This window comes from Mobula hypostoma, chromosome 29 (genome assembly GCF_963921235.1).
Source record: "Mobula hypostoma chromosome 29, sMobHyp1.1, whole genome shotgun sequence".
In the NCBI taxonomy this organism is placed as follows: Eukaryota; Metazoa; Chordata; class Chondrichthyes; order Myliobatiformes; family Myliobatidae; genus Mobula; species Mobula hypostoma.
The window spans coordinates 30,689,931-30,716,445 of record NC_086125.1 but is presented as its reverse complement, the minus strand read 5'-3'; the positions used below and the strand labels follow the sequence as shown (position 1 = coordinate 30,716,445).

The 26,515-nt window shown below is 45.1% G+C and overlaps 1 protein-coding gene across 3 annotated transcripts in view; it reads left to right on the top strand.

Annotated features, from left to right (window-relative positions):
* The window catches only part of LOC134339242 (adhesion G protein-coupled receptor E5-like), a 137,640-nt gene that overhangs the window by 96,178 nt on the left and 14,947 nt on the right, over positions 1-26,515 (top strand). For all 3 annotated transcript variants that reach the window (XM_063035585.1, XM_063035584.1, XM_063035586.1), the window contains 6 exons: positions 1,158-1,328; positions 6,579-6,782; positions 9,018-9,238; positions 19,838-19,904; positions 23,791-23,882; positions 25,899-26,067. In XM_063035585.1, the coding sequence (XP_062891655.1) occupies positions 1,158-1,328; positions 6,579-6,782; positions 9,018-9,238; positions 19,838-19,904; positions 23,791-23,882; positions 25,899-26,067 (924 nt within the window). The remainder of the gene's footprint in view (positions 1-1,157; positions 1,329-6,578; positions 6,783-9,017; positions 9,239-19,837; positions 19,905-23,790; positions 23,883-25,898; positions 26,068-26,515) is intronic.

The following is a 26,515-nucleotide window of genomic DNA, read 5'->3' as shown; positions in this document are numbered from 1 at the left end:
ACCTTTTCCAGCTCCCTTTGCAATCTTAATTCCACATCTTGACTACTATTTGGAGGCCTATATATGATTCCCATAAAGTCTGTTTTTACCCTTGCATTTTCTTAACTCCACCCACAAAGATTCAACATTCTCTGACCCTAAGCCACCTCTTTCTAATGATGTAATTCCATCCCTTACCAACAGAGCCACACCACCGCCTATGCCTTCCTGTCTGTCCTTCCGATACAAAGTATACCCTTCAATGTTAGGCTCCCAACTATGGCCTTCTTTCAGCCATGACTCAGTGATGCCCACAATGTCATACTGACCAATCTCTAATTGTGCCACAAGTTTGTCCATCCTGTTGCAAATGCTATGTGCATTTAAATACAACACCTTTGGTCCTGCATTCTTCACCCCTTTGAATTTTGCCTCTGTGGTACAATTTAACTCTTTGCTCTGTCTGCATTTGTACCCAATCATTGGCTTGTCCTTTCTTACATTCATTTTACATCTATCATCTACCTGTAAACCTGCTGGCTCATCCTCGGCTGTATAGTACTGCTTCCCATCCCCTGCTATATTAGATTAAACTACTCCCAACAGCTCCAGTATATCTGCCCACAAGAATATTGGTTCCCCCTTGGATTCAAATTGAACCTATCCCTTTTGTACAGGTCGCACTTGCCACAGAAGAGGTCTCAGTTATCCAGAAATACGAATATACATGATGGAAGATGCAGTGGAGAGAGATACAATGTGTTTTTCGCTGTGGTGGGAGTGGCAGTGTGTTTTTCTACTGTGTGGTGGGAGTTGCAGTGTGTTTTTCACTGTGTGGTGGGAGATGTAGTGTGTTTTTCACTGTGTGAAGGGAGATGTAGTGTGTTTTTCACTGTGTGAAGGGAGATGTAGTGTGTTTTTCACTGTGTGGAGGGAGTTGTAGTGTGCTTTTCACTGTGGTGGGAGTTGCAGTGGGTTTTTCACTGTGGTGGAAGATGTAGCGTGTTTTTCACTGTGTGGAGCGAGATGTAGTATATTTTTCACTGTGTCTTGGTACCTGAGATAATGATAACCCAATTCCATTATCATTTCCAGTCCTCTTATAAGGGTGGAAAAGTACTGAAGTTCTCTGTTGGCCTAAACCAGTCAGTAATGTTTGCTGTTGTCTCCTTCTCCAGGCGAAGGAACCCCAAGTTCAAGTGCTGTGTATCACCTTAAACCACACAGTGGGTGAGAGCCACTGGTCACGTCAAGACTGCACTCTGTTGAAGGCTAACACAACACACACCATGTGCCAGTGTAAACGCCTCGCCAGCTTTGCTGTGTTGATGGCCCTCTACGAAATCCAGGTACAGTGCACTGCATCCAAAGGGAGAGGTCCATGCGTCATCAACGGGAGTAAAGCTGCCTGTGGATTATTCTCAAGTGTTGTACTTATTTAGTACCTAAGCAAAAATAAAAAGTGTTAGAAGCATTCCTACCATTTAACTCCTTGAATCAACTCATTCAGTGAACAATTGAGCCAACAGGACCTCTGGCATCAGTCTCCTGCCCCAGCCTCTTCGTCCAACCTTGAATGTCAAGTGGCATAGTAGTTTTGTTTACCAAAGTGGATGACCTGATATTTTCAACATCACATGCATCTGCTGAATCCATACTAACTCATTTCTCCTACCCATATCCTCCTCTTCATATGCCCACATGGTCACCTCGCTTTTTATCAATTCTGGACCTGGATACATTACCCTTGATTTCCACGTGCCGGTTTCCTCCCACATATCAATGGCAAATGGTTTGGTGGTTAACTGGCTGCTGTAAATTGCCCCAAGCTTGTAGGTCAGTGGTTGAAGTTCAAGTTTAAGTTCATTTTTACCATCATCTGACTGTACCCGTATACAAATGAACGAAACAATGTTTCTCCAGACCACAGTGCGCCTGCAAAACATATATCATATGCAGTACATAAACCAAAGTATTATCATAAATAGATCATTAAAATACAATTCACAATGGCATAGGTAAATGGCACAGTAAACAGCTCACTGCCCTAGTGACAAGACCTCAGTGGTGGCAGGATACTCATTAGTCTCACAGCTGTTAGCCAGTTTGATGCTTCTGTACTTCCTTCCTGATGGTAGTGCATCAAAGAGATTGTGGGATGGGTGGTAGGGATCCTCAACAATGCTTTGTACTCTTCACTCTCAATATTTCCAGTAAATATAACAAATGGAGGGGAGGGAAACCCCAATGATCCCCTCAGCAGTTTTACTTTCCTCTCTAGGTCTGATGCCTTGCAGCTTCTACACTGTACAATGATGCACTCAAAAGTGCCCATATAGAATGTTGTTAGAATGGGGACGGGGACACCTTACATGCTTCTGTCTCCTCTGAAAGTGTAGATACTGCTGTGCCTTCTTGTCTAGTGAGGAGGTGTTATGAAGAAGAAGAAGAAAGCACTTAATTCCGAGTGGAGTCATCGGGACGCCATCATGATGGTGTTTTTTTAGCAAACTTCCTTATTTTTACGAGGCTGAGTTACTAGCTTGACGCTCAACCCAGCACGGATGGAACGTGTGCAACGGAGACGAGGTACTATGGGTCCAGGTTAAATCATCCACCAAGAAAGGTCATGCTCTTCGCACTGTCCATGCCAGAACCATTGATGTGCAATTGAGAGTGGCTGACATGTGCTTTCTTGAATTCCACAATCATATCTTTTGTTTTTCCACATTGAGACTTGTGTTGTTGATCACATACCATTTGACAATCCTCTCTACCTACCTCTGTATGCTAACTCATCATTGTTTCTGATGAGACCAACCTCTGTAGTATCATCAGCAAACATGATGATGCTGTATGAGCTGGATCTGGCAGTGCAGTTATGAGCCAATAACGGGTTGAGCACAGAGCCCTGGGGAGAACCAATTCTCAACGTGATGGTTGGTGATGCCGTCAACTTGAACTGACTGGGGATTTTCCATCAAGAAGTCAATGATCCAGTTGAAGAGAGGGATGTTGAATCCCAATGAGAACAGTTTACCAAGCATCCTTTGAGGAATGATCATGTTAAATGCTGAGCTGAAGTAGGTGAACAACATCCTGATGTATGTTCAAACTCTGAAGTCTCTCTCTAATACTAGTTGGGTTGCATATGCAGAAGCCACACAGGAAAGCTATCTCAAGCTTGTCTAGTTTTTTTATAGTGACCCTCCTTCATTTCTAGTTGCCATATTCTGATTAATGTCATCTGCAATGCTCTTTAATGAATCTTGAGTATTAGCATAATTTCCACACACTGCCTGTGTGGTTTCTGCATATGCAGCCCATCTCGTATTAGAGAGAGACTGCAGAGTTTCAATGCGCTTGTTTGCATTAGGCTGAAGTCCTGCAGTCACCACCGTCCACCTAGAAGTTGATTTGGAGCAGAAGTTGAACACGTTCTGCATGAAGCTGAAAAAAATCAGCTGTTTCAACACAACAGTTGACACTGTTGATTCCAACGAGATTCAATGTGCGTGCTGCAGATGGAACCCACTCAGCAAGTGGATTGATTTCCTTGATGCAGGATTGTAAGCCTTTGTATGCACCGGACATATTTGCAGCATTGGCACAGCACTGCCCCCTGCAGTTGCTTATATCAATATTCATCTCTCCTGAAACTTTGAGCAGAGACTCACATAAAGCCTCCCCTGTGTGGCTCTCAACAGGTAGAAATCCTAAGAATCGCTCTGAATGTTTCCACCAGTTGACACATAATGTAAAATGAATGTGAGCAGATCTACGTGTGCAACATCTGTGCTTGAATCGATGCTAATAGAAAAGTATTTGGCCATTTTGACTTCACTGACGATCTGACGAACTCGATCGCTCATGAGCTCAATAAACTCCTCACTGTTGCAAGGACGAGGCTGAGGACGAACCCAAGTGCAGGACATAGGCACAGGGGCAGAGTCGTGAGGCATTAGCACCGCTGCGAACGGGGAACTGGTATCCAGGAGAGTCTTTACACAGAGACAAGGTTTACATAGAGTATCCAGGAAATGATGTGGAGCTTAGAACTGACAGTCCCAAGGCATCAGGAAACAAGGTTTACTCACACTAGAATCAACCAGCGAACTGGCTGTTCCGCACGAGTTTTATCCTCTGTTCGCTAATGGTAACCAGGTATGCTGTAATTAGAGGAACCGGGAATGATTGGAAATCAGACGAGGAGATTAAGGCCCAATTAAGGAGGTAATAGCAAGATGGGGAATTGCCAGATGGGACCATGACGCTCACATGTTTTACGTGAAAGATATGAAGGGGTGCCTGATCCTGCATTTCCAAATTTCTGTATGTGCGCCTTCAAAAACAGGTCAAACTCACTTACTACCTCTACAATGCCCATGTAGTTGCCGTTACCAGGCCTGCCAAATATGTCACTGGACCCTAGGATAGCCAGTCCCCTCTCGATCAGAAACTTCACAACCGTCACCACTCTTCTCAATATGTCAGACTCGGTCCAGTAGACACACTCTGACTTGAACTGTTTTTGCAGTTCTGTATCTATTCTTCCACTGTCAGGCACTAGTGTAACATAGGTGCTAATACTGGTGCTAGCGCTAGTCTCCATTTGTCCACCGGTCTCAGACTGTGACAAGAGCAATGGTACTGTGGCATCATCAAGAACAGCTTTAAAAACTTCTGTCAATTTCAATGTCTTTTTTAATGCTTCTTTCTCACAGTCCTCTTTTTCTTGTTTCTTTTTTCTTTTCTGTCTTCCACTCTCGTTTTTTTTTGTCCGCCATGATGATAGCTACTTATTTTGGGCCCCTCTGCAGCTCTGGCCCCTGGGCTGCAGCCCAGCCTAGCCCTGCCTAAAGTCCGGCCCTGGTTGTCTGGCTCTGCAGCTTTGCATGTGTTTACCCCTGCCTAGGATCCTCCTCACTTCGACTATGTCCAGACAGGGTGCCTGTTCCTCAGGACGACGGACTTTCCTCAATGTTACATCATTCAATTAATCAAATTGTGCATTGAAAGCAGGAAGGAAGCTGTCGTTCTCATTGACATGCATTTGCCAGATGCCCCTGGTGTCACAAAGGGTCTGTGGATTTTCTGTATGTATTCATGCTTTGCCATCCTGATGGCATGGGAGAGCGTGGCTCTTGCTGACTTTAGAGTCATCCTGTCCCCCTGCTCTGAAAGCAGCATCCTGATCCGTAAGCCATGCATGAACCTTTGCAGTCACCCATGGTTTGCCATAGCAGTATAATGTCCTCAGTGGTAATTTCCTCAATGCACATCCCTATTTAACCACTCTCTCATCCTGTCTCATCATCGATGCTTATGTGATGATTGTAGGCAGCTGCATCCCTGAATATGCGCCAGTCCATGCTTTCAAAGCAGTCCTGCAGCCCTGAGGTGGCACAGTTGGTCATGTCCTGATCTCCTGTCAACTGGTTTGACTCATTTAAACAGTGGTCTGTATGCAGGGATTAGCAAAATGGATATGTATCTGAGGTGAAGGCAGGGTCTCCGAGGTGTATTTGAGGTGAGGGCAAGTTAGATCAGGGACTGCTCTTGAAACAGAGGCAGTTCTGATGCAAGGTCTTCAGTCTGAACCATTAAACCCGGTTCTTTTCCGAAAGGTGCAGCCTAACTTGTAGGATTCATGGGCGTTGGTATAAACCAGGTATACTCTCTCCTCTGGTTGTGAAGTTGACCATGATGGTAGAACTTTGGCAGAGCTGTTTTTAAGTTGGCATGATTGAAGTCACTAGCATCATGGGGTGAGCAGCTTTGAGTTTGCAGATGGTTCCATAGTGTTTTCCCAGCACTAGCATGGGGTGGGGGGGTAGTGGGATGTAAGCAGTAATAATCACAATGGCACTGAGCTCCCTCAGTAAGTAGAAAGGCTGGCATTTTACCATGAAAAGCTCTATATCTGGTGAGCATTGGGCTGTTACTACCGATGTGTCAACACAGCAGCTACTGACGTAGACACATAGACCGCCTCGGCAGATAGGCTGGAGGAAGTTGATAGGAATGTGGATAAAATAAAATGAGATTAGTGTTGAGTAGCTAGTGGCTGATATGGACTCAATGGGCCAAAGAGCTTTTTGCCAAGCTTCCTACTGTTAATGAAAATCAAGAGATCAGATGCTGAAAATCTGAAATAAAAAGCACAAAATGTTGGAAGCCCCCAGCAGGTCTGACCAGGAGTAGGAAGAAAACAAAGCTAGGTCAGGGACTGCTCTTGAAACAGAGGCAGTTCTGATACAAGGTCTTCAGTCTGAACCTTTAAACCCGGTTCTTTTCCGAAAGGTGCAGCCTAACCTGTAAGAAATTCCAGCCTTTGCTATTTTTATGGAAAAAAATGCTGGAAACCCACACAGATCAGGCTGCCTACATACAAAGGAATCAGCGTTAGGTCAAAGAAGCTTGTTCAGAGTTATTCTGAGAAGAAGTCTTCATCCTGAAACTTCATCTCTCTACATATGTGTTTCCCAATCTGCTGTGCCAGTATTTTCTGTTTTTATTTCAGGTTTCCATTATCCATGTTGTTTTAATGTTCAGCTTCAATCATCAGTGGTTAACATTTTCACCTACTGTTCCTTCAGGATCCCTGGCACCTTCTGAACCTCAACCTGATTTCATACATTGGAATCAGTATCTCACTGGTGTGCCTTTTCATTTCATTTGTCACCTTCTTGGTGTGTCGGGCAATTCAAGGCACTCGGACTACCATCCACACCCACTTGTGCCTGTGCTTATTCCTGGCAGAACTCCTGTTCCTCGTTGGCATTTCTCAGACCAGTAACAAGGTAAGCCGATGCACCACCTCACCATCTCACTTGGGTTGTAAGGTGTATGGATAAAATGCCACAGTGTCAGAACCAATGTCACTGCAATGGCAAGATGGAGTTCCTGAGCAAAGACTAGGTAGATCTTGCAAGGGCCATCCAGGGAACTACAGGCAAGTGAAACAAACCGCAGTGGTGGGAAAGTTACTAGTGAGGATTCCCAGGGACAGGATCTGCCAGCATTTGGAAAGGCAAGGTCTGGTAAGGTTTAGCTTTTACATCTTTGAATTTTTTGAAGAAGATTGATAAGGTAAAATGCTCGACATTTTCTAAACGGATTTTAGCAAGGCCTTTGACAAGGTTCCATGATCTGGATGTTTATATTACCTGAGTTTCCAAGGTTTCAAAGGTACACTTAATGTCAGAGAAATGTATACAATAGACATGCTGAAACTCTTTTTCTTCACAGCCATCCACAAAAACACAGGAGAGCCCCAAAGAATGAATGACAGTTAAATGTTAGAACCCCAAAGACACCCCAGCTCCCCCTTCCCATGCATAAGCAGCAGCAAAGCAACGACTCCACCCTCCCCACCAGCAAAAAAAGCATTGGTGCAACCTACTGAGCACTCAAGTGCGCAGCAAAGCATCAATAAAGACACAGACTTGCAGTACCCCAAAGGCTACCCATTCACCCGGTAATTTGACATACCACAGGCTCTCTCTCTCCCTAATAAGGGGAAAAGAGGTGTCCCCGTTTCACAGCGAGAGGGGAGACATATCAAAAACAACTCGCTGATTTATGATGTTAAAAGTCTGTTGTGTCACTTTTTCCAGGCTCTGTGTCCAAAGAACTCAGGTCTTTGGGCACACAGCCAGCAGCCAGCTTGCTCCTTTCGATCTTCCAACTCCCATGACACACCAATTTCCTGCGGAGGCAACGACCTCCAGTTTGCCCGCCTCCAGAGCCACGAAATCCTGGAAATCTGAAGGCGCGCTAGTCTTCTAGGCCGTGTCCTTTGTATATCGAACAGCAGCCAGTTGTGAGGCCCCAAGAGCAGGTCCCATTCCCACAAAGAACCGAAGTCAGCATGTATCTCTGGGTCAGGCTCCTCAATAGAACCCTGAAAGGGAAAAATAGAGATATTAAAGATAGAAATAGAGTTGTTTCCAAAGATGCAAGCAAAGGAGTTGCTGTTAGGCGCCATTAACCCTCCTCCTAAAGTGAGGATAAAATTGGCTTGAATGATGGCGATGTGATGGTAGTGAAGGGTTATTTTTCAGATTGGAAGCCTTTGACCAATAGAGTGCCCCAGGGATCGGTGCTGGGTCTAGTGCTGTTTGTCATCGATATTAAAGATTTGAATAAAAATGTTAACAATGCTGGATGACACATTTGGTGGATAACACCAAAATTGTTGGTGTAGTGAATGGTGGAAAAGACTACAACAAGATCTAGATTAACTGGAGACGTGACCAAGGAATGGCAGATGGAATTTAACTTGGAGAAGTGAAAGGTGTTGCAAATTGGCAGGATATTCACAGTGATGCTCTGTATTCAGGACTTTCCACTCACTGTGACGCTCTGTATTCAGAACTTTCCACTCTCCGTGACGCTCTGTATTCAGAACTTTCCACTCACCGTGATGCTCTGTATTCAGAACTTTCCACTCACTGTGACGCTCTGTATTCAGGACTTTCCACTCTCCGTGACGCTCTGTATTCAGAACTTTCCACTCACTGTGACGCTCTGTATTCAGAACTTTCCACTCTCCGTGACGCTCTGTATTCAGAACTTTCCACTCACTGTGACGCTCTGTATTTGGGACATTCCACTCTCCGTGACGCTCTGTATTCAGAACTTTCCACTCACCGTGATGCTCTGTATTCAGAACTTTCCACTCACGGTGACGCTCTGTATTTGGGACATTCCACTCACCGTGACACTCTGTATTCATGCCTTTCCACTCACTGTGACGCTCCCTACTGGGGTCGTTCCACTCATGGTAATGCTCCACATTTGGGATGTTCTGTTCACACTGACACTCCATGCTCAGGACGTTCCAGTAATGGTGACAGTCTGTATTTGGGACATTCCACTCACCGTGACACTCTGTATTCATGCCTTTCCACTCACTGTGACGCTCCCTACTGGGGTCGTTCCACTCATGGTAATGCTCCACATTTGGGATGTTCTGTTCACACGGACAGTCTATGCTCTGGTTGTTCCAGTAATGGTGACACTCTGCCTTCCAGGTTGTTTGTGCGATCATCGCTGGGTTTCTGCATTACCTCTTCCTGACTGTGTTCGCCTGGATGTGTCTGGAAGGCATCCAGCTCTACCTCATGGTGGTGAAGGTTTTCCACACAGGTTGCCTGGGGAAACGCCACATGTTTCCAGTTGGCTATGGCCTTCCACTTCTCATCGTTGGAATCTCGGCTGCTGTGGTCAGGAAGGGCTATGGGACATCCGAACAGTGAGTACTATAGCCCTGATGTAGGGCTGAGCAACAGAGTTTACGAGTGTGCTAGTCCTGCCTCTCTCCTCCCAGGAACCAGCTCCAGCCAGTTTTATTTCCTTAAGTAAGCAGTCCCTTGCTTATGTCAAATGTCAGCAGGCAGCAGTCAGAGCTCTGTGGCGTCAGCATTCTGACCTGAGGCAAGTCTCACAGCAGGGTACTGTGTCAGAAGTTGAGGCCGGCCCATGTAGTGCTGAGGACACATGGTATTGGTCGACTGACTTTAGACAGGACGTCATCTTGTCTCCATATACTGTGTGGCATTAACAGAAGGAATTCTGCAGATGCTGGAAATTCAAGCAACACACATCAAAGTTGCTGGTGAACGCAGCAGGCCAGGCAGCATCTCTAGGAAGAGGTACAGTCAACGTTTCAGGCCGAGACCCTTTGTCAGGCGTTAGTTCCTAAGATAATATGATCCAGTTATCTTGCAGTCACAGTTCATGTAGTTTGAGTGCACATAGGGCTGGCAGCCACATTCCCTCTAGGATTGCAGTGATTCACTTGAGCAGTTCACCATTGAGGGGGAAGGTACAAAATAAATGATCAGGCCAAACTGATCAATATTCATTACACACTGGCACAATGTGAAACTGCATTAGAAAGGGTGACAATAAACGAGCAGTGTCTAGCATTTAAAACAGGTGACAAATATACAAACATTTGTATGTGAAAATCAAAATCATTGCTGATGCTGAAAATATATAATAACAGGAGATGCTGGAAATCCTCCGCAGATGTGGGATGTGACAACATTTCATGTCAGTGAAGGAGAAAGGAGCGGTGTGTAACCGGAGGGCGGGCGTAGGGAAAAGAGGAAAGCAAAGATCCCCATGGGGATAAACTGTAAACAATTATCTGAAGACAAAAACAGATGCTGGAATCTGGAATAAATAACAAAACACTGGGAGGAGACACTGGGGCAAACAGTATCCCAAGGTGCAAAATGTGTATGTCAATATTTCCAGTCCTTTACAACTGAGTGAACGGCAGCAAGCCCAGAGTTAGAGCACAGACAGAAGGGTTGAAAAAGAGTTGCAAAATGCCCAGCATGTGGTCGTGCTTGGTAGATCTGGCTGGGTACATCCTCCACTCCTAGAGAGAGGTAAACCACAAACATGGTGAGCCAATATCACAGACAGGCAACTGATACCAACCAAATTTAAGTGATCTGAAGTTGTAGAATTCAATGTAAAGCCCAAGGGGAAAAAAACCTGAGGTACATCCCACCATCTTCCATCATAAGACCATAAGACATCGGAGCAGAATTAGGTCATGTTCTTTTCTCCTTCTCAGCCCCATTTCCCAGGCTTCTCCCCGTAACTTTTGTTGCCATGTCCAATCAAGAACCTATCAATCTCTGCCTTAAATACACAAAACAACCTGACCTCCACACCTGCATGTGCCAACAAATTCCACAAATTCACCACCATTTGGCTAAAGAAACTTCTCCACATCTCTGTTTTGAAAGGGTGCCCCTCTATCCTGAGGCTGTGCCCTCTTGTCCTAGACTCTCGCACCATGGGAAACATCCTTTCCAAATCTACTCTGTTTAGGCCTTTCAATATTCGAAAGGTTTCAATGTGATCCTCCCTCATCCTTCTGAATTCTAGCGAGTACAGATCCAGAGCCATCGAATGCTACTCGTATGATAAACCTTTAATTCCTGGAATCATCTCTGCGAACCTCCTCTGGACCCTCTCCACTGCCAGCATATCTCTTCTAAGATGAGGAGCCCAAAACTGTTCACAATACTCAAGGTGAGGCCTCAGCATCACATGCTCTTGTATTCTAATCTCTTGAAATGAATGCTAACATGGTATTTGCCTTCCTCACCACCAACTCAGCCTGCAAGTTAACCTTCAGGATGTTCTGCACAAGGACTCCCAAGTCCCTCTGCATCTCAGATTCTTGAATTTTCTTCCCATTTAGAAAACAGTTTTATTTTCTACTACCAAAGTACATGACCATGCATTTTTCAACATTGCATTTTATTTGCCACTTTCTTGCCCATTCCCTTAATCTGCCTAAGTCCTTCTGCATCCTACCTGTTTCCTCAACACTACCTGCCCCTCCACCAATCTTCGTATCATCTGCACACTTGGCAACGAAGCCATCTATTCCATCATCTAAATCATTAATATGCAGCATAAAAAGAAGTGGTCTCAACACCAACCCCTACGGAAAACCACCAGTCACTGGCATCCAACCAGACAAGGATTCTTTCATTCCCACTCACTGCCTCCTACCAATCAGCCAATGCTCTAACCATGTTAGTACCTTTTCTGTAATACCGTGGGCTCTTAACTTGGTAAGCAGCCACACATGTGGCACCTTGTCAAAGGTCTTCTGAAAGTTCAACTATACAACATCTATTGCATCCCCTTTATCTATCCTACTTGAAATCTCCTCAAAGAATTCCAGCAGGTTCATCAGGTAGGATTTTCCCTGAAGAAAACCATGCTGACTTTGTATTATCTTATCCTGTATCACCAAGTACTCCATCGCCTCACCCTTAACAATTGACTCTAACATTATTCCAACCACTGATATCAGGCTAACTGGTCTATAATTTCTGCTGCTTTCCTCCTTTCTTGAAGAGTAGAGTGACATTTGTAATTTTCCAGTCCTCTGGCAACATGCCAGAATCCAATGGTTTTTGAAAGATCATTTCTAATGCCACCATGATCTCTAACGCTATCTCTTTTGAACCCTAGGGTGCAATTCATCTGGTCTGGGTGGCTTATGTACCCTTAGGTCTTTCAGCTTTTTGAGCACCTTCTCCCTTGTAATAGTAACTGCACCTGTTTCTCTTCCTTCACACACTACAATATCTGGCATACTGCTAGTGTCTTATACCTGGCAATCTGTAATAGTGTAACAAGATCATCCACCTTGCTTCTTATACTATGTACATGTAGATACAATACCTTGAGTACCGTATTTGCTACCCTTTCTGATTTTGCATCCCTAATAATTTGATACTCAGTCTGTTGGCTGCAACTCGAGAATAAGTTGCCTTTTCTCCTTGGAGCAATGAAGGGTGAGAGATGATCTGATGGAGGTGTATAAGATGATGAGAGGCATTGATTATGTGGATAGTCAAAGGCTTTTTCCCAGGGCTGAAATGGCTATCACGAGAGGGCACAGAGGTGCTTAGAAGTAGGTACAGCGGAAATGTCAGGAGTAAGTTTTTTACTCAGAGTGGTGAGTGTGTGGAATGGGCTGCCGGCGATGCTGGTGGCAGTGGATACGATGGGGTCTTTTAGGAGACTCCTGGATAGATACTTGGATTTTAGAAAAATAGAGGGATGTGGGTAACCCTAAGTAATTTCTAAAGTAAGTACATGTTCGGCACAACATTGTGGGCCGAAGGGCCTGTATTGCTCTGTAGTTTTTTAACGTTTCTAGGCCTGCTCTTCCTGACAGTCTGACTAACACACTATCTTTACTATGTTACCATCTGTCCTATCCTGAGTCCCTTCATTCCGCTTCCCACCACCCAACCAAGTTACAAACGTACTTTAAACCCTCCCCAAAAGCTCTAACAAACCTTCTTGTGAGAATATTGGTCCCCTTGGGTTCAGGTGCAACCCATCACTTTTGAACAGGTCATACCTCCCCCAGAAGAGATCCCAATGATCCAAGAACCTGAAGCCCTGCCCCCTGAACCAGCTTCTCAGTCACACATTTATCAGCCAGGTCATCCTGTTTCTACCCCCACTGGCGTGTGGCACAGGCAGCAATCCAGAAATTACTACCTGGGAGGTCCTGCTTCTCAGCTTTCTACCTAGCTCTCTAAATTCCCTTTTCAGTACCTCATTGCTTTTCCTTCCTATGTCATTGGAACTAATATGTACCAAGACATCTGGCTGCTTCCCCTCCCTCTCCAAAATGTTGTGGACATGATCCGGGATGTCCCTGACCCTGGCACCTGGGAGGCAACATACCATCTGGGTGTCTCGTTCACATCCACAAAATCTCCTGTCTGTTTCCCTCACTATTGAGTCCCCTCTTCTCTATCTTTCTATGCTTATGCTCAGTGCCTGTAAGTTGGTCACCATGGCATTCTCCCAGGAGGTCATCCCACAAAAGTACCCAAAGCAATATATTTGTATTTGAGAGGAATGGCCACAGGGGTGCTCTGCTCTAACTGCCTATTTCCATTTCTCCTGACAGTCACCCAGCTATTTGTCACCTTCAACTTCAGGGTGACTACTTCCCTGTGACTCTGATCAATTATCTCCTCACTCTCCCGTACAAGCCGAAGATCATCCAGATTCTGCTCCAGATACCTAACACGGTCTTCAAAGAGCTGCAGCTGGATGCACTTCACGCAGATGTAGATCCCTGGGAGACTCTGGGTCTCCCAATTCTCCAGCACAAAGAACATACCACAGCCATTTAAATGGCACAGGAAGAGAGAGGAAAAAACGAAAAGGAAACCCTTAACAGACTCTTTACACAGAGTCAACGCCTCTTCAGAGCTGAAGCCTATTGCTTCTACTCTCGCCACTGGCCTACTCCCGCTAATAACCACCCCGACAATGGCTGCTCCAGAGCCGCTTCATCATCTGCAGTGCAGCCTTCATAACCGGATTTTGAATTCTGCAACTCTAGAGATAATGATTTCTCTCTGTCTGTGATGTTGCCTCATATTGTGTGTTTATTCTCTGCATTTTTTATATTTCCCCTCTGGGAGTTAAGGGCATGTCCAGACTGATCTGCCATGGCTGATTTCACAGCTCTTGCATTCTTCAACTAATGTTCTAATTCTTTAATTACTGTACATCCATTCGCTCATGTTAGCAGCTTATCCTCATGGTCACCCTGGTTTTACTCTCTGAGCCATACCTCCCCAACCCTCTGTTTACAGTCTTCTCAGTTTGACAAAGGGTCTCCAATCTGGAATATTGACTCGTTCCTCTTCCCTTAGACATGACCTGAACTGCTCAGTGTTTCTGACAAAAAAAAAACACAGGAAATATGATTCAATGGAGACTATTTAAAAAAGTTAAAGATATCATCAAGTATTTTGTGTGCGAAAAGAAGCAAGCATAAGCAATTAGGATATTCTGTACGCAACAGAAGACATTGGATTGTGCATAATTAGGGACTGGGAAAGAGCCAATGAATTGAATTGAATCAAATTGACTTTATTTCTTACATCCTTCACATACATAAGGAGTAAAAATCTTTACGTTACATCTCCATCTAAATGTGCAATGTGCATTCATAATAATTTATAGTAAATAGAACAGTCAATGTAATGTAGAGTACACTCAAACCAGCATGAGTTCATCAGTCTGATGGCCTGGTGGAAGAAGTTGTCCCAAAGCTTGTTGTTCTTGGCTTTTATACTTCTGTACCGGAGGATTGGAGGGAGGCGAATGTTGTCCGCTTGTTCAAAAAAGGTAGTAGGGATAGTCCAGGTAATTATAGACCAGTGAGCCTTACGTCTGTGGTGGGAAAGCTGTTGGAAAAGATTCTTAGAGATAGGATCTATGGGCATTTCGAGAATCATGGTCTGATCAGAGACAGTCAGCATGGCTTTGTGAAGGGCAGATCATGTCTAACAAGCCTGATAGAGTTCTTTGAGGAGGTGACCAGGTTTATAGATGAGGGTAGTGCAGTGGATGTGATCTATATGGATTATAGTAAGGCATTTGACAAGGTTCCACACGGTAGGCTTATTCAGAAAGTCAGAAGGCATGGGATCCAGGGAAGTTCGGCCAGGTGGATTCAGAATTGGCTTGCCTGCTGAAGGCAGAGGGTGGTGGTGGAGGGAGTACATTCAGATTGGAGGATTGTAACTAGTGGTGTCCCACAAGGATCTGTTCTGGGACCTCTACTTTTCGTGATTTTTATTACCGACCTGGATGTGGGGTAGAAGGGTGGGTTGGCAAGTTTGCAGACGACACAAAAGTTGGTGGTGTTGTGGATAGTGTAGAGGATTGTCAAAGATTGCAGAGAGACATTGATAGGATGCAGAAGTGGGCTGAGAAGTGGTAGATGGAGTTCAACCTGGAGAAGTGTGAGGTGGTACACTTTGGAAGGACAAACTCCAAGGCAGAGTACAAAGTAAATGGCAGGATACCTGGTAGTGTGGAGGAGCAGAGGGATCTGGGGTTACATGTCCACAGATCCCTGAAAGTTGCCTCACAGGTAGATAGTGTAGTTAAGAAAGCTTATGGAGTGTTAGCTTTCATAAGTCGAGGGATTGAGTTTAAGAGTTGAGGGGTAATGATGCAGCTCTATAAAACTCTGGTTAGGCCACACTTGGAGTACTGTGTCCAGTTCTGGTCGCCTCACTATAGGAAGGATGTGGAAGCATTGGAAAGGATACAGAGGAGATTTACCAGAATGCTGCCTGGTTTAGAGAGTATACATTATGATCAGAGATTAAGGGAGCTAGGGCTTTACTCTCCGAAGAGAAGGAGGATGAGAGGAGACATGATAGAGGTGTACAAGATATTAAGAGAAATAGATAGAGTGGATAGCCAGCGCCTCTTCCCCAGGGCACCACTGCTCAATACAAAAGGACATGGCTTTAAGGTAAGGGGTGGGAAGTTCAAGCGGGATATTAGAGGAAGGTTTTTTACTCAGAGAGTGGTTGGTGTGTGGAATGCACTGCCTGAGTCAGTGGTGGAGGCAGATACACTAGTGAAATTTAAGAGACTACTAGACAGGTATATAGAGGAATTTAAGGTGGGGGGTTATATGGGAGGCAGGATTTAAGGGTCGGCACAACATTGTGGGCCGAACTCTATGTTCTATGTTTCCTGGATGATAGCAGCTGGAATAGATTGTGGATGGGGTGAATCAGGTTCCCAGAGATCACAGTATTTCTGTCCTGTCCTTGTAAATGTCCTGAATCATGGGAAGTTCACAACTACAGATGCACTGCGCTGTCCACACCACTCTCTGCAGAGTCCTGCAATTAAGGGAGGTACAGTTTCCATACCAGGCAGTGATGCAGCCAGTCAGGATGCTCTCAATTGTGCCCCTGTAGAAAGTTCTTAGGATTTGGGGCCTATACTAAATTTCTTCAACCATCAGAGGTGAAAGAGGTGCTTTTGTGCCTTTTTCACCACATAGCTGGTATGTACAGATCACGTGAGGTCCTCAGTGATGTGGATGCCGAGGAACTTAAAGCTGTTTACCCTCTCAACCCCAGATTCATTGATGTCAATAGGGGTTAGCCTGCCTCCATTCCTCCTGTAATCCACAACCACTCCTTTGTTTTTGCGACATTCATTAATCAGTGTATTGAGTACAGGAGCTGGGATGTTATGTTCAAGATAGTGAGATTTAATTTGGAGCATTGTGTGTATTTCTGGTTATCTAACTAAAGGAAAGATATTAATAAGATTAAAAGAGTGCAGAGAGAATTTACAAGGATTTTACCAGGATTTGAGGACCTGAGTTATAGGGAAAGGTCAAATAGCTTAGGGCTTCATTCCCTAGGAGATTCCCTGGCTCCGTGGCTCAAAAGGGATGGGTGGAAAGGAGGAGTGCAGTACTGAGAGGGGAATCCATAGTTAGAGGAGTCGACAGGAGATTCGGCAGACCTGAAAAGAAATCTAGATGGTATTTTGGCTCCCAAATGCCAGGGTCAGGGATGTCTTGGGTTGGGTCCAAAGCATTCTAAAGGGAGAGGGTGAGCTGCCAGAAGTCATTGTACATATTGGTACCAACAACGTCCGGCATGTAGGAAAAGGGAGAAAATGCTGAAGAGAGAATATAGGGAGTTAGGTAGAAAGCCTAACAGCTGAACATCCATTTAGTAATCTCTGGATTACTATGTGCCACATGCCAGTAAGGATAAGGATAGGATAATTCGGCAGATGAATGCATGGCTAAGGAATTGGTGCAGGGGGCAGGGTTTCAGATTTCTAGATCATTGGGATCACTTCTGGGGAAGTTACAACCTGTACAAAAAGGAGGGTTTACACCTGAGCCCGAAGGGTCCAATATCCTTGTAACCAGCCCTCTGCAATATCAGTCAGAGAAAAGGCACAGAACATAACGTCAGAATTTTCAGATGGCAAAACCTGAGGAAGAAACTACTTGGGGATAGAACGGACAAGTTCAATGCCTCGCATGTTTGCTCCTGCTGTCAGTACTTCCTTTCTAGCAGGTTGTAAGAGAACTACATTGCTGTGAGTGCACAAGTCTCCAGTTCCTTGGCTATTCCTGTGTCAAGACATGTCGCCCCAATCCATATGGTGTGGCCTGTGCTTGTGGGTTGTTCACCCAGATGTAGCAAACCCAACCCAGTTGTGTAATGAATTGTGTTGTTTCATTTATATTTGGTAGGAATGTTGCATGTTAAGCATACAGTCAGGCTGAGAGATCATTACTGATATTACTAATATTATGACATTCAGGAGTTGGAGTTAGCCCCAGCACCACTCAATTCTGCTCCACCATCTCCTTAATTAGGGGCTGATGAGATCTTGGCCTTGGTTTCACTTCCTGTCTGTTCTACATGGCTCCAGGCGCTCCAGAGTCTGAATATGCCCGACTCATTCCAGAACACGTTCTGTGAGTCAGCCTCAAGACAAGCTTCCTCCCAACACCCTCTTCATTCACATTATCATTCTCCATTTGTCTCTGCCTCTTTGTCATTTCTGGTGTGGCGATGGGGCTGTGTGGGAGGAGGGGTGGAATGTCAGTGACTCTGTTTCCTCTCTACACAATATTTTTACTGAATTCATCATTGGATTTAGCTGTGATTTTCTGCTGTGATGACCTCACTCACAGACTGTGAGATGCCTCCTCCACTGACGCTCATGTTTGAAGCCCTTTCCCTAGGCCGTAACCAACCCTGACATCAGGCCATCCCCTGACATAGCCCTAGAACGATCTTTCCTGGTGATGAAAATCATATTCAATTTTGTGTCTGTCATTCTTTTGTGAATTTATGTCCTTTCTGCTATTGTGTGGCTTTCCATATTGTGTTCTAACTGAAGACTATAAATACCATCTGGCTGTTTTTCAATTCATTCAGAACTGGTGCTTTGAGCATTGTTTATCTGTGTTTTACTTTTAGCAACAGATGAATCTTTGACCACATCTTGAAAGCAGCTTCTGTGGTCTCAGGATGTTATGAATTATTTTATTTATAATCAGCTACCTTGAACTGCTTTTAAAATTAGAACTGCAACAGGCCCTTTGACCCATGATGTTGTGTTGACCTATTAATCTACTCCAATATCAATCTAACCCGTCCCTCCCACATAGCCTTTCATTCTTCTATCATCCATCTGCCTATCTAAGAGTTTCTTAAATGCCCTTACTGAATCTTCCTCCAATCATCTTAAAATTTTTCCCTCTCATATTTGCCATTTCTACCCTGGGAAAAAAAGCCTCTATGTCCACTTGATCAATTCCTCTTATCATTTTACATATCTCTATCAAGTCACCTCTCATCTTCCTTCCCTCCAAAGAGAAAAACCCCAGCTCACTCAACCATTCCTCATTATACATGCTCTCTAATCCATACAGCATCCTGGTAAATCTCCTCTGGGTTGTAGCTGTTCTTAAAACTTTTCATGTGGATTTCAAGTTCCTGTACTTCCTTCCCAATGTCAGCAATATGAAGAAGAATGTGCTGAATGGTTCAACGGGGAACTAAGTGCTAATTTCTTTACATTGAGTACTTGGTGTCTGGAATGAGCTGCTAGGGGAAGTGGTGGAGTCAGAGATGGTAACAAGATTTACGAGGCATTTGCACATCGGAACAGGACACAGAGAGATATGGAATACATATCCCGAGCAGAGCCCAAAACGTCGACTGTACTCTTTTCCATAGGTGCTGCCTGGCCTGCTGAGTTCCTCCAGCATTTTGTGTGTGTTACTGTCAGTTTCTATGATTTCTCTTTGCCCTTATAATTTATATTTTCCTTCATTACTTTTTAGTCCTCTTCTGTTGATTCTGCATCTCTACCAGCCTTTAGGTTTACCACTGTTATCAGCTTCTGTCTGTTTTCCATTTTAATGCCCTCCTTAGCCATGGTAAGGTCGTTCACCTCCGACTATCCTCCAGAACCTCTTCTTTTCAGTGGGGTGCACTTCTGCAGGAAGTCATGGCAAATAGACTAAATCTGGCCTGGAGAAAGGAACTGATATCTAGGTTTGGAAGAGGGGCTCATTCCAGGCCAGCAGAGGTCAGTTGAACTGAGTAATTGATTTCTCACTGTACAAGGGAATAGTGGGAATTGAATAGATTCCCAGTCTGATTCACCGCTCTCTAAAAGTCAGGCATCTGACCGGTCTTTGTGTCCTTGTTGGGAGGTAAAGTTTTGAGTGTATCTAGATCCCTCCCTTCAGCTACCAGAGGCACAGGTAAACCCTGACACCATAACTTCAGGTATGGTTACACAGCTACAAAAAATCAGCAGGTTACTTGGCCCCTTGTGCCCATGTTACCATTCAGTATATACAGACACATTCTAATGAACTCTCCACCTGGAGCTATCTCTGCACCAGACACAGTGTGACCTGGCTCTCTGAAGAAGAACCTGCTAACTGTCTGTTTCCTTCCTCTTGCAGTTGCTGGCTCTCTCTGGAAGACCACTTCCTATGGAGCTTCCTGGGGCCGGTGTGTGCCATTATCCTGGTGAGGACCGTATGCCTTTGGAGAATAGTAAAGTTATTTGGTATTGAGATGTTGGATTCATGAGAATCATAAGTGAAAAATAAGTAGAATTGAGAAAATATTTCAACTAAGAATGTGAGTATTTGAATGTGGGGTAACTTACCAGGAAAAGGGTTGTGGGGGTTCTCTGGATCAAGCAGAGTATTCACTGGTGAGTTCAGAGAACAGGAGCACTTTTCCAGTTCCATACTGTGTTTCACCATTGATGATCCATCCAGATTACATGTGATGGAGTGTTCCTAAACGCAAACACGAGGAAATCTGCAGATGCTGGAAATTCAAGCAACACACACAAAAAATACTGGTGGTCACAGCAGACCAGAAGAGGTACAGTCGATGTTTCAGGCCGAGACCCTTCGTCAGGACGAACTGAAAGAAGAGATAGTAAGAGATTTGAAAGTGGGAGGGGGAGGGGGAGATCCGAAAAGATAGGAGAAGACAGGAGGGGGAGGGATGGAGCTAAGAGCTGGAAAGTTGATTGACAAAATGGATACGAGGCTGGAGAAGGGAGAGGATCATGGGACGGGAGGCCTAGGCAGAAAGAAAGGGGGAGGGGAGCCCACTATAGTGAGAGGGACAGAGGGAGAAAAAAGAGAGAGAGCCAAAAAAGGGGAAAATAATAATTAATAAATAAATAAAGGATGGGGTACGAAGGGGAGGTGGGGCATTAACGGAAGTTTGAGAAGTCAATGTTCATGCCATCAGGTTGGAGGCCACCCAGACGGAATATAAGGTGTTGTTCCTCTAACCTGAGTGTGGCTTCATCTTGACAGTAGAGGAGGCCGTGGATAGACATATCAGAATGGGAATGGGATGTGGAATTAAAATGTGTGGCTACTGGGAGATCCTGCTTTCTCTGGTGGACAGAGTGTAGGTGTTCAGCGAAACGGTCTCCCAGCCTGCATTGGGTCTCGCCAATACATAGATGGCCACACCAGGAGCACCGGACGCAGTATATCACCCCAGCTGACTCACAGGTGAAGTGTCGCCTTACCTGGAAGGACTGTCTGGGGCCCTGAATGGTGGTGAGGGAGGAAGTGTAAGGGCATGTGTAGCACTTGTTCCACTTACAAGGATAAGTGCCAGGAGGGAGATCGGTGGGAAGGGATGGGGGAGACGAATGGACAAGGGAGTCGCGTAGGGAGCGATCCCTGCGGAAAACAGAGAGAGAGGGGGTGGGAAAGATGTGCTTAGTGGTGGGATCCCGTTGCAGGTGGTGGAAGTTATGGAGAATTATATGTTGGACCTGGAGGCTGGTGAGGTGGTAGGTGAGGACAAGGGGAACCCTATTCCTCGTGGGGTGGCGGGAGGATGGGGTGAGAGCAGATGTGTATGAAATGGGAGAGATGCGTTTGAGAGCAGAGTTGATGGTAGAGGAAGGGAAACCCCTTTCTTTAAAAAAGGAGGACATCTCCTTCGTCCTGGAATGAAAAGCCTCATTCTGAGAGCAAATGCGGCGGAGATGGAGGAATTGCGAGAAGGGGATGGCATTTTTGCAAGAGACAGGGTGGGAAGAGGAATAGTCCAGATAGCTGTGTGAGTCCATAGGCTTACAGTAGACATCGGTAGATAAGCTGTCTCCAGAGATAGAGACAGAAAGATCAAGAAAGGGGAGGGAGGTGTCGGAAATGGACCAGGTAAACTTGAGGGCAGGGTGAAAGTTGGAGACAAAGTTAATGAAATCAACAAGCTCAGCATGCGTGCAGGAACCCTGCCCTCAAGTTTTCCTGGTCCATTTCCGACACCTCCCTCCCATTTCTTGATCTTTCTGTCTCTATCTCTGGAGACAGCTTATCAACCAATGTCTACTATAAGCTTACTGACTCTCACAGCTACCTGGACTATTCCTCTTCTTACCCTGTCTCTTGCAAAAATGCCATCCCCTTCTCTCAGTCTCCGCCGCATCTGCTCTCAGGATGAGGCTTTTCATTCCAGGACGAAGGAGATGTCCTCCGTTTTTTTTAAAAAAAAGAAAGGGGCTTCCCTTCCTCCACCGTCAACTCTGCTCTCAAACGCATCTCTCCCATTTCACCCCATCCTCCCGCCACTCCACTAGGAATAGGGTTCCCCTTGTCCTCACTTACCACCCCACCAGCCTCCGGGTCCAACATATAATTCTCTATAACTTCCACCATCTCCAACAGGATCCCACCACTATGCACATCTTTCCCTCCCCGCCCTTTGTGCTTTCAGCAGGGATCGCTCCCTACGCGACTCCCTTGTCCATTCGTACCCCCCATCCCTCCCCACTGATCTCCCTCCTGGTACTTATCCTTGTAAGCGGAACAAGTGGTAGACATGCCCTTACACTTCCTCCCTTACCACCATGCAGGGCCCCAGCCAGTCCTTCCAGGTGAAGCAACACTTCACCTGTGAGTCGGCTGGAGTAATATACGGCGTCTGGTGCTCCCACTGCAGCCTTCTATATATTGGCGAGACCCAACGCAGACTGGGAGACCGCTTCGCTGAACACCTACGCTCTGTCCACCAGAGAAAGCAGGATCTCCCAGTAGCCATATATTTTAATTCCACGTCCCATTCCCATTCTGATATGTCTATCCATGGCCTCCTCTACTGTCAAGATGAAGCCACACTCAGGTTGGAGGAACAACACCTTATATTCCGTCTGGGTAGCCTCCAACCTGATGGCATGAACATTGACTTCTCTAACTTCCGTTAATGCTCCACCTCCCCTTCGTACCCCATCCCTTCTTTAGTTATTTATTTATTATTATTAATTTTCCCCCTTTTTTCTCTCTCTCTTTTTTCTCCCTCTGTCCCTGTCACTAGAGTGGGCACCCCTCCCCCTTTCTTTCTCCCTAGGCCTCCCGTCCCATGATCCTCTCCCTTCTTCAGCCTGATATCCCTTTTGCCAATCAACTTTCCAGCTCTTAGCTCTATCCCTCCCCCTCCTGTCTTCTCCTATCATTTCGGATCTGCCCCTCCCCCTCCCACTTTCAAATCTCTTACTACCTCTTCTTTCAGTTAGTCCTGATGAAGGGTCTCGGCCCGAAACGTTGATTGTACCTCTTTCAATAGATGCTGCCTGGCCTGCTGCGTTCACCAGCATTTTTTGGAGTGTTCCTATTCTGTTTTGTTCCTGTACCACTTAGTGTTTGGGACAGGTGTGGTGAGGTACTTCCCAGTGACAACAAAATTCAAATCAGATCAAGCCAGTGTGCTAGATAAATTTATAAAAGCAGGATTATAGGCTCTTGTTGTTCAGCATGTTAACAGTCTTTGTGATATTTTTGTCATGTGTTTATTACAGCAAATACAGCGTTAAATGGGTTTCAAGGGGATAGGGAAATGGAGCGAGAATGAAAGATGATGGATAATAGTTACTACTAAGGATTGAAATTCAGCATGGATAAGTCTAACTAAAGTGCCCTATCACTTTCCAGTGTTCGTCCAGTTGCAGGCTCTAATTCATCAATCTGGTGTGTATGGAGAAGCAGCATCATAGACTTGGAAACAGCAAGATATACTTCAGCAGTATAACTACTCCTTTCCTCAATATTGTGCTAATTGAAATATACATGTGCAAATTGTACCCCATAATAATTAGACTGGTGTTAGTTGAGAGCAGTGTAATATTTCTGAAAGAATTAAAATTTCATGCATGGAAAAGTTTGTTGACAGACAGTGCAAGTTAACACACACAAAATGAACACTCCGTCCAATCGGTGTTAAGCTGCAGCTAATATGGGAAGCCAGGCTTTGTCTTGTCTGCAGTGTGTCCGGTCTGGGAGGCATTAAATGTTTGCACAGTGTGCCCCAGGATCCTGATACTTCAAATGTCTGATATTGTCTCTGATTGAATGTAATGAAACCTCTCCATCTTCAGATCAACATCGTGTTTTATTGCATAACTCTGGGTAAACTGGCAAAGAGGATGTCAACTCTGAAGAAAGATAAGCCTGCACTGAAGAAGATTAGGTATGACATTCCAGCGGGGAGCATTGCATTCTCTTGTAAAATCAGAGGCCATTTAACTCGCATGCACAGCAACTTGAAAGTTTCATCCCTGGTCTTATCTCTGTAACCTTGTATATTTTCCCTCAACACGTATCTAATTCCTTCTTGAAGGTCGTAGTGAAGCCTGCCTCCAGTAATACAGCAGGCAGAGTGGTCAGATTCTAGCCGCAAATGGCTTAATGTTCATCTCTTTTGTGACCCCCTAATCCTTGATCCCTCCAACGACAGTTTTCCACTTCACATTGTCACATTGTCCAGATAATAGTCCCAGTCCCTCTGATCTATCCCTGTCATGTCCTCCCTCATCGATCCCATAAGTTTATTCAGAACTCTCTCCAATGCTTTCAAATCCTTCCAATCATGCAGTGACTGCCATTGAACACAGTACCCAAGTTGAGGCTGTAACAGTGTTTTATAAAGATTTTGCATAAATTCCCAATCTTTGTACTTGTTGATACAGCCCAGGATAACCATTTTCACTGACCTGTATACCCACAACCCCAGGTCCATGCTCGCCTGAAATCCCTTACAATACTATCCTTTATTCACTACGCCTTTCCTTATTGTTCTTACTAAAATGTATCAGCTCACATCGCATTGCTTATAATGTTGTCTGCTGCGTATGTCCATTCCACCAGTGTGTTTATTGCCTGCTGCAATCTATCACTGCACTCCCAAACTTTGTTAGGAATTATGTCAAGCACCCCAAGCTTTGGTCATTAATTTGGATCAATAAAAGTGATGGGCCCAACACTGATTACAGACCCTGATTCATCCTCCTCTATTTGGGGAAACAATCGTTCTCCATAATCCTCTGCTGTCTGTTACTGAGCTAAATTCTTTCCCATGCCGTCAGTGTTCCTCTCTCTCCTGGAGTTGTTAGCCCTGTCAGACATGTCGTTAGACGTGCCCTGTAAAGCACACCACTGGCCCTGTCAGGTACACTCTTCATCCTGTCAGGCATGTCCTTAACCCTGTGAAGCAAACTGTTGCCCTGTCAGGTATGCCCTTTGCCCTGTCAGACATGTCCTTAGTCCTGATGAAGGGTGAAATATTGACTGTTTACTCTTTCCCATAGATGCTGTCTGACCTGCTGAGTTCCGGCAGCATTTTGTGTGTGTTGCTTGGACTTCCAGCATCTGCAGATTATCTCGTGTTTTTGATGCCCTTAGTTCTGTCAAGTGCGTGCTTTTGTTTGATTTACAAACATACAAAAATTAATTCCAATGCAAAGGACATGCAAAGTTTAGATGTCACAATACAGTTACTGAATTCAAATTAAAATACAGTTATTAGCATCTATGACGCACTCATTTCCCTAGGAGGGGGGCACTATTCCCAGAAATTCCCTACTGAACACATAATGATAACACGTTCCCTCTCGAAGGAAACCCTGACACAGATATAGCTCCAGAAGAGGGGTAAGCACACGGCTCAGGCACAGCCCTTGACAGCTCACTGCCTGGACCCGTGAATGGCCATCTTGGCCAGGCCCAAAAGAAAGCCCACTAAGATATCTTCTGAGCAACCAAACCACACACCCCGCTCCTTACTGGGAGCCCATCAGCCAGAAGCATGGGGTGGAAGTGCAGCCAGAACTTGAGAAGCATCCCGATCCGATACTCAAACAGGGGCTGCAGCCTCTCGCACTCCATGTGGGCATGGTACACTGGCTACTCCCAACACAGAAAGGACAAGTGGATTGGGTATCAGTGAACCTGCTCAGAAATCAATGACACAGAACTGCCCTGTGAAACATCTCCCTCCAAGGTCCCCACCTGCAGGCGATCAGGCACGTCTGTAGCCCTATCATATTTGCTACTTATATTCCAAGATGCAATGTTGGAAAGCACCTCAGTCCACTAACAACAAATCCTGCTTGCTGCTTATCGGCTCTATGGTTAACTCTCTGGTGTTCCATGGTGTGCTTCAGATAATCTCATTCATGAACATTTCCCTTTCCCTACATGCAACCAGATCATTCACCCTGGCAGCATTCGCTCAGCTGATCCTCCTGGGATGCACGTGGATATTTGGGATTTTCCAATTTCGAAAGGAAACGATTGTCATGGCTTATATATTCACCATTATCAACAGCTTTCAAGGAATGTTCATCTTTATCCTGCATTGCCTCCTGAACAAACAGGTATGGGCTATATACACACAGGCGCTGACATACTTTGTGTACACTCTGTAACACAGACCCACCCCCCCATCCTCACTATAGTACTGACCCATTCTCCTTCCTCAATGTAAAACAGAATCACCCCTATCCTCACTGTAACACAGAATCACCCCGTCCTCACTGTAATACAGAATCACCCCCATTCTCACTGTAACACAGAATCACCTCCATCCTCACTGTAACACAGAATCACCCCCATCCTCTCTGTAACACAGAATCACCTCCCATCATCACTGTAACACAGAATCACCCCCATCCTCACCGTAACACAGAATCATGCCCCATCATCACCGTAACACAGAATCACGCCTGTCCTCACTGTAATATAGAATCACCCCCATCTTCACTGTAATACAGAATCACCCCATCCTCACTGTAATACAGAATCACCCCATCCTCACTGTAACAC